The sequence below is a fragment of the Myripristis murdjan genome, chromosome 1, assembly GCF_902150065.1.
Source record: "Myripristis murdjan chromosome 1, fMyrMur1.1, whole genome shotgun sequence".
In the NCBI taxonomy this organism is placed as follows: Eukaryota; Metazoa; Chordata; class Actinopteri; order Holocentriformes; family Holocentridae; genus Myripristis; species Myripristis murdjan.
In genome coordinates, this window is record NC_043980.1 from 24,654,684 (window position 1) to 24,663,682 (window position 8,999).

The 8,999-nt window shown below is 41.6% G+C and overlaps 1 protein-coding gene across 3 annotated transcripts in view; it reads left to right on the forward strand.

Moving 5' to 3' along the window:
• The first annotated feature begins 4,183 nt into the window (after nucleotides 1-4,183).
• The window catches only part of bnc2 (basonuclin zinc finger protein 2), a 167,071-nt gene continuing 162,255 nt past the window's right edge, over nucleotides 4,184-8,999 (forward strand). For all 3 annotated transcript variants that reach the window (XM_030062153.1, XM_030062127.1, XM_030062144.1), the window contains exon 1: nucleotides 4,184-4,568. In XM_030062153.1, the coding sequence (XP_029918013.1) occupies nucleotides 4,566-4,568 (3 nt within the window). In that variant the 5' untranslated portion in view covers nucleotides 4,184-4,565. The remainder of the gene's footprint in view (nucleotides 4,569-8,999) is intronic.

The window sequence follows — 8,999 nt, forward strand, 5'->3', positions numbered from 1 at the left end:
TATATCTCTCACTGTAGTGCCTGGGAGCACTGTCAACCACTCTTGACCTCAAGCATGAGCCATCCTCATGCTAAACCCTGTGAGACCTTGGACTGCCTTACAAAACCCCATGACAGAGAGGCCATTGATTACGTCTCCTCTTCCCCAGCTCGTACTTCTCTTTTCAGCCGTAAGACCCACAATATCTGCATACCTTAATCAGACAATCACAGCTCAATGTCTCTGTTACCGCAAACCTTACACTCTTGACATCATGTGCATCCCCGTATGCATGCAATGTCACTGACCTCCCAGAAGACCCCCCACACATACCCCAGAGTGTACGAGCCCCTTTGTTCATCTCTTAACCCCAGTCCTTGCCCCAGTGCTACGGCTCAGGGCCTCTGCTTGGCTCCCATCTGATGACCTTCTGGTCCCATCCTCAGCAGACAAGAACCCTCATAAAGGAAGAATTGATCCACACAAGACCCACTTCCTGCAGGCAACAGTGTGTGAATGTGTGTGTATGTGCGTGCACGCACCCATGGTGCCATGATCCCTAAGGCCATGCTCATTCACGGCTCACCCATGTACCGTGCCACCCCAACCCCCAGTTGCCCCCTCGGGTTGTGTGGGAATGAGGAGTCAGACTATTTCCCCTGGGCTCATGCAAGAGAGTTTGTCCTTTGCTTGGTGAGAGAGTAAGGAAAGGTGGTGAGGTTGTATTTAAGTTCATATTTCCCTTGAGTACACGAGCTAGAGGACATGGGACATTGATCTGTCTGAGTAAATGCTGTCCAGTCAGAGAGAGCCTGGAAGTTGAAATGCGTATTTGTGGAGACAGAGCACCCTCTCTGTAGTGTGATAGTGCAATTTTTCCTTAGTCTTGCCCATTGAATCCCTTTCTTCTTGTATAATTTGTGGTACACTCAGTGCCTGAAGTGATGGTGATGATAGCACACATGCATCTATGAAAACACAAGTTAGCCTAACATTTCTCTGGCCTTAGAAAAAATTGATCAGCAAAGAACGGCTCTTGAACCCACAAACTACTCCCTGATTGGTGAGGAGAACTTGTGAACCAGTCAGAGGAAAATTCTCCTGGGTTCCTTTGGATGATCAAACTGACCTTTCCATGCTGCAGCTGTGACTGGAACTTGATGAACAGGAGGACCTCTGTGGCTTTGATAGATCTGAGACTGCAGTGCAGCGGCTGATGGCCATCCCAGGAGGTAGAACACTTCAGTAGCAGGTTCAATAGCTCATTATCAATGGTCCCGCTGGGTAATTAGTGAACAGTGGGATCCTGTCACTGGGACAGATAAACATATACTCTCCTTCCCCAACCAAGCTGCCTTCACTGATGACTTTCAGAAAGAGTGCTCAAGTGTGTGTACTAAATTAATCTGGCGAATGTATTTACTAATTACTTTGCTGAATAAGCTTTTACATTAAAAGCAGAATATATGACGCATTAGATAAACTAACCAACAGTATATGGAGCAGTTACAACTACAAATATATTTTATTCTGACACCTTAAGGCATCAATAACTTCACAAACCCGAGAGGGACCATTCTTCGCCATGACAACCTATACTTTTCATACTTAAGCACCTTCTACTGCTACAACAGGTGTATTTTTTCTTAAGGAACATCATGATTGCATTATGTATGCCCTACTATGAATGTACAAATGCACTTGCACTTGTACTGGAATATTTTCCATTACAATATTGCTACTTAAGTAAATGATTTGAATACTTTTTCCACCACTGCACACATTAACAGCTGGAAGGTGGTGTGACTCTTCATATAACTAACTAAACAGTTGAAAAAAATGCCACAGTTTGTTCTTGGTCATTTGTTACTTTTATCAGTGCACAGGATGTGACCTCAGATGCTGAAAAGTAAAGAGCAATCTAGTAAAACGCCTGTGGTAACTGTGGATGACACTGGGCCACAATGCTATCAATCTACCACACCATCAGAGCGGAAACGCCATTCACTAACCACCTGATCTAAATATTACAGGGTTGAGCTTGTGAGAGTGGCGTTATCATTAGGATTATTAAGTGAACACTTCCCATCACAGGTGTCCCAATGAATTAGGTCCACAACAGTTACAGGAGACCCAACAGTGAATTCTTAATATGTAACTCTTTTTTTCATGTGACATATTTCCATATTTTGGACTGCAGTCGGTCGGCTACCTTCACAGCCAGAGTGGATACAGCACAGAGGAAGGATAAGAGTAATGTTATGCTACACAAGCTACAATACTTGCAGACCAATATACTGGCAAACATTCAACTAACAAACAGGGGAGGGTTAGGAAATAATTTCTGCTACCAAACGAAACTCTCCTGAGCTAATTTAATTTGACAAAAATACTGCTAACACATCATAAGTAAGCAAATATGCTACAAACAAACAAATAAAACTGTTATAATATTCGTATTTTGGAGGCCAACATTTTTACATGTACACAAGGAATTCTTCACATCGCTGCTGAAAAAAAGGATAATAAAGCAGGGTACCACCCACTGACTGTTGGCCCCTCTAATTAATTGTAATGTCTTTATCAATGTATTTAAGCACATCTGGCCTACATGTCTGACAGCATGCATGGATGTTTTGTGTCATTAATGTTTCACTTTGATGTACAGTATGTCACAATGTTCATCACTTACATAGCTCTAATGATGTATACATGCTTAATAAACTGCTGGATAAAAATCATTTCCCAAGTCAAATTAAAACAACATCAGAGCTTTTGAAGTCAACAAAAAATAGAATCAAACACCTATTTTTCTGGACAATCCTTTAAAGGCTTTGTTTTGTTGCTCACATAACTATGTAATATCTCATTTAATTAGCAATCTAAGCCCTCTGACAAACAGGCATATGGTCCTCGCTCTCCCACGGCCTTGGCCAAGAAATGAATATGCATATCCTGGGACCCCAGTAGCTTGTTACCCTGGAATGAATTCTACACAAGCCTAATCCCTGATCTATTATTTACCCCTTGACCAAACATGCAAGTGGGGCTTCCAGACGCTTGACTTGATAGAAATGACTGCCCTGGGATTCGGCTGCCTCTCTCACCCCAGTGGAGGAGCCAGGCAGGCAGGCAGGCAGTCACTCTGAGGAGCGCTCTGTCTCTCTTTTTGCTTCACTCTACCCTCGTCTCCCCCTGACACACACACACACACACACACACACACACACGCACACACACACACACTCACGCACACACACACTCACGCACACACACTCCTCACTCCTTCAACACTTCACTCTTGAGATGTCTCAGTCAAATGTTGAGCAAATCCTCATAAAAACAAGTGCACAATGAAACATTAATGAGCGAGCCCACTTCTGAGGGACACAACTTAGGAATTCCGTGTCCTCACACATCCCTGTAGAACATATACACATTATAAACAATTTCCAAGTGTCTTACATATCCAGAGTTGAGTGCGCGCTGGTGAGCGTGCGCGTGCGTGCCTGCGTGTGCTAGTGTATGGTCTCGTGCCTCGCAGAGAAAGTGAAAAGTTAACAGTTTGCTGAATATTAAGAAAAGTGCAGTGTATCATCAAAATTTTTAAAGCAACGTTCACAAAAGGCAGGGAATAATTCAAAGACACCGTTTATTCAGTATGACACTATTATAATCCATGTGGCAACCATTTATTAGTTTTCGTAGGAGGGCTGTAATATTGTTGAAAGATAGAATATCTGAGTTTAAATACACACTGGGGGGGGGGAAATATCACCGAAATCTGATTGTATTTTTTTTCTTAAGTATTTCACAAGCTGTAACGACCGTCACTTTGCCGTTTTCATGTCTTGGGGCTAAAGATTTTATTAGTACAAGTTGGCGCACTGTCGCACACTGCTGTGACTCTTCGTCCTGACACAACATCGTGAATCGACTCATAGGACCCATAGAAACTCAGTGGACCCGCAGTCACTCGGGTTACATTCACACAAGGCGCGTAACACACTGGTCTGAATTCACCCAAGTTAACACAGCAGCCACCTTCTCTCCAGCCCGGACCGTCCGCAGCCCTCCTCGGCGAACTGCGCTGACTCTGCAGAAGGAAATCACCGGGGGAGTGTGAGAAGGCGTTTTTTGCGTTTTTCTCCAGGTAGGACAAGCCGTTACAACGCAGCTTCTGGTTGTCAGCGATCCCTCGTGTCTCTTCGACTTCAGTTTATGATTAGGAAAAAGAGGTGCTGGTGGAGGGGGGACACAGTGTCGTGGTCGTGCGTTCCTATCCGTGAGACCGACGCGTTTCCAAACGTCTTGACGCGCGTTTTTTCCCTCATTTAACCAACCTGGGTACACAGAGTCTTGGGATAAAAAAACGACTGACGGCTTTTCCGTCTTATTCCAAAAACTGTCATAAACCGCGATGATAAGTTTCTGATAAAGGACGCCGAGTGTCGAATCACGTCAAACAGAGTACAAGTATTGAAGAGGAGAAAGTTCCCCACTTGAGGGCGAAATCAGACTTTTTGAGGACGCCAAGTTTGAAAAGTGCCAGGAGCCCCGAGGTCTGTCAGATACAACATGCAGCAATGGTAAATATGATTTTTTTTTTTTTTTTTTTTAAACTTGTGCTTATTAAATTATTCAGATGAAGCACACCATGGGAATAAATCAGAGATGTGGTAACATTTTAAAGGTTTGTGCGATCTGTCATTTGATCTGATCAGAGCAGATAAAAATGATAATCAAGTCCATAAGCAATTTCCCCCATTTCCTGTCTTTGTTTTGTAACACTCATCTATACTTAGTTTTATATGAATACTTTAAAGGAACACATTTTTAAACATTTGTGAAACTTTTTCTTAATTCTCTCTTTCCACGTTGTGTTGTAAAATCAACAATTGTCATTGCAGGCCACTAGACCTAACAAGGCCTTGTTCAGAATTGAGAATGATAATCCAGCACATTAAAAAAGTTGATAAAAATATTTACTGCTATTAGTTATTTCTTGTTTTATAGTTTTGCCTTCCTTTAAAAGTGTGTATTCATCCTCAAACCCAATACTGCTCTGTTTCCAACAGCTACATTTTAAACATAAAAATGAAGCTAAAGGAGCAAAATGTACACTCCAGTTCCAGTAAAAGGAACTGTCAAATAATGTTGTTAATTGTGTATGTGATTTTGCTGTCCCAAGCCATTAGAGAGTAACTCCTGATGCAGGCCTTAGTATTTGCAAATTGTCTCATAAAGAGAAATGATTAACTGACCGAGGATAGTGTCAGAAAATACTGTGAAATACAAAAGAAAAAAAACATTTGTGTTTACTCATGTAAATAAGAACATAACATCAGTTTATAGCTGTCAGCAACATTTACCTAATTATTTGTCAGGCCTAACACAAATCCCTCTGTTGAAAACCCTGTTTCCAGCACATTTCTGTAGAATTAATTTCTGTGTTGCAAGATATTATACAACATTTTAGTGATTTCCTAAAATATTTAATCCTTTGTTTCAGCAGGTTTTTTGGGGGGCTTGTTTATGATGGTGTGTATCAGAAAAGAGCTTATGCAAAATAAGTTTGTCTGTGTTTTTGATGAATGTAAATTGTGTTTTTTGATATGAGCACAAAAAAACTTAACCCATGTTGAAATGTGCCTTTTTCCAATGTTATGCATGTTGCAGCTGAACATCGCTGAAACCTGACATTGTAAGTGACTTTTGCAGTTCACTTGTCTCGGTCCAGCTCAGAGTTTTGCCTGCTTATGCGTCTCTGTGTTACGGTTCACCTCTAAGCAGGGAAACTCAGGGAGCTCGCGGCCAACCTGTGACAGTGGAGCACAAGCAGAAGAACACAGAGGCGTTTCATGTCAGTGTGGCTGATTTCAACATGGACATGTCTGAATGCTCCAGGAGACAGGGGAAGGAGCGAAGGAGGGAGGGAGAGAAAGAGGGAAAGTTAGAGAGAGATTGAGATCAATGGGCCCACTTAAAGCACCAGAAAAAGTACTTCCACTCTGTCTTCAGTTAGAATGTATGGATTTAGTGTTTTGCACAGTATTTTGGCCTATATCTGAGTGTGTGTCGGTGATGTTTCCTGAGCCTGTGCTGGTGCTGCTACTACAGTGAAGAATGCCAATTTACATTCCACAAGTGTCATTTGATTACTTTTATCTCTGTGCTGCTCTCTCTCTCTGCCAGACCAGCCAGGGATCTATGAAATTCCTATTTCCTTTACCCGGTCACACGATTTAAGATGTTGGCTTTTATTTTTGATCTGCAGCCTGTGTTACTGTCTATCTTTCTGTTTCCCTCTCTCTCAAACTTTATCATGCTCTGGACCCCCAAGTTGACTTTCTTGAAGCCGTGGATCCCCATTTGGAGAGATTTTACCGTAGAGACCTTGATATGAAAAGAAAGTTTAGTTTGTGTTCAGTATTAAATTGTTAAGATTTCATAGGTAAACACTGGCAAATACATTCAAAGTGGTGAGATAAAAATATAATGTCAATCTAATAACTCACACTCTCTCTCTCTCTCTCTCTCTCTCTCTTTTTTTTTTTTTAGCAGTTTCTATTGAAGTGAAAATAAACTATACCTTATGTTGCTGAGGACTCCTTGGAAACCCCTTAAATACCACGAGAGTCCCCTTCCCCCCACTTTGTAAACCATTGCATTAGATAATTTTATATATACTTATTATTCTCACTCACAGGTCGTGAATCAAATAACAGCATAAGCCAGAAAAGAAGTAGATTACGAGAACAAAAAACAGCCAAAATAAAGTCTTACAACAAAACAAGAGATTTGGCAGAAAGCTGAGCTGTGGCATTCCCTCCAAATAAAAGAACAGAGAAAATAGAGAGGTATAAATGTCCTTGTTATGCATTGAGTAGAGGCCCCGGTTCAGCCTAGCGGTGCTACGTGAGGTTAAAGAAAAAGTTCAAGTTGTCAGTGAGGCTGCAGCTAGGTCGTGATTCCTCTGGGTCTGTGGGAGTCAGAGAGGGGAGAGTGTGTGAGAGTGTGTGCGCCGGGTGGGAGCCACTGGTTAGTCGGTTCAATAATCTGCTGGACAGGTAGGCCAGTGACGCCCCCCTTAGAGAGGCTGCTAATGAAGAGAGGGGCTGCTTAGTGGTGCTCTGCTCTGACCCCACCAACTCTCCCTGTCCCCCCTGCTGGCTCCCTCTGATTACTGCTCACACTGAGATCTCTTTCCTCCTCACCTCCCTCTGCTCCATCCTCTCCAATCCCCTTCCTTTTTCTCGCTCTCCCCCTTTTTTATTTGAAAAGAATGGGTGCTAAGCGCCTAAAGGATCCAGTTAATGATAGCCCGTCTGTTGAAATATATATTTTTGTAGCTATTGGCTTGTTTTATTTAGATCCTGACAAGTTGTTATCTGTTTTTTTGTGATTAATTTCGGGAGTTAATCCCTCCCTCAATATGTAATATTTAACCTTTTTGCTCTTGTCCGATTTCTCTGCTGTTCCTGTCGTCATGACATTCTGCAACCCAGCGTGTGGAGTTTCACCCTAGGGATGCGCAGGTGACAGGAAATATGTGAAAATCACAGAGCAGGAAGAGAAAAACAAACAAACTGTCCTCTGTGTCGATGAGGGGGAAATAGGTACTTTCCTTAGCACTAACAGGTAGCATTATTGATAGAGGAAGCTATTCGGGGAAGCTGTGAGAGTGGTTTTCCCATGTTTTTTTTTTTCTGTCTTTTTTACCCCATACACTACCTATCAACAGTTCTGTGATGCCTTAACAACATCAAAGCAACATTCTTGCACTGTTTTGATTTATCTGGGGTGGGTCATCACAGTACTGATGCAGCCAAGCTCCTCTGCACCTCTCCTCAGCGCCAATAAACTTTAGAGTGAGTGATAGTGTGTCTTGGCAGTGACAGAAAAGGTAATATTTTGAAAAGGGGAGTGGGGTCATATACCTAGTGGTGGCTTCAGATGAAAATCTTTGAACAAGACCGTGTAACCAAAGCTGCAGGCTTCAGCGACTAAACAGAGACACTATGAAATCTTAAAACAAATTGGATCGCAGGACTTCTAATTTAATAAAAAGCACAGTGGGAGACATACTTGATTTAAAACAATATACATATGGTAGACATTAATTACATTTTTGTACCTCCGCACACAGAGTAAGAAATCAAATCTTCACCCGCTTACACTGATGCAAACTCTCCAATTCCCCCTGAATACATTTTGAAATTTAGTCTGTGTTCCTGTGTTTCTATATTAAAAAAAGGGAAATAAACAGTAGATAGTAATGAAGAGAGTTTATAGCTGTTATGACATGAACATTTAAGATGTGTTTTGTCTTGTGCTATGACACAGATGGGTATCTCTTAAGAGTTTTTAATCTACTAAATGATAGTGGTAGTATTGTCTCAGTGGTGAGGAGATAGATCACACCAGCAAATGGCAATTTAATCTGATTAAAATCAGGCTTAGAGCTATAAGCAGTGTTTGAACTGTAAGCTGATACTTGTACTTACATGTGTGCAGTTTTCGTTTTTTTTTTTTTTTGTCTTTCTTTTTTTTTTTCTAGAGATCATTGTAACAGGCACCATTTGAAGTCCTAACACACACTTGTAATCATATTCCCAGAAGAAAGAACCAGGAAAAAGTTTGAGATTGGTCTTCAAACATGAACACACCCTGTGTGTGTCCAGAAACCACACACTCCCTTTATGTCTTTATTTGTTTAAAGTGAGAAATGATAGGACACATTTTGCTCAACTCGGCTCTCAGAAACACACCCCCTCTGCATTTTTATCTTCTTAGACACAGCCATGATTCCTGAATTTCCAGCTGTAATTTGGTGTGGCCTTAATTGATTTTGTCCAGAACTAATTACCGGCAACAGTGTAAAATAAACACTTCAGTGTCACTGGGTGGCAAGTGTCCGATCGGGAGGGAAATTACAGTTCACTTGTAATCCATACGTTCTTTAGCAGAGTTAGAATATAATTCATGTCGACGCTGTAGAAATACCAGAGAGCCTGGAC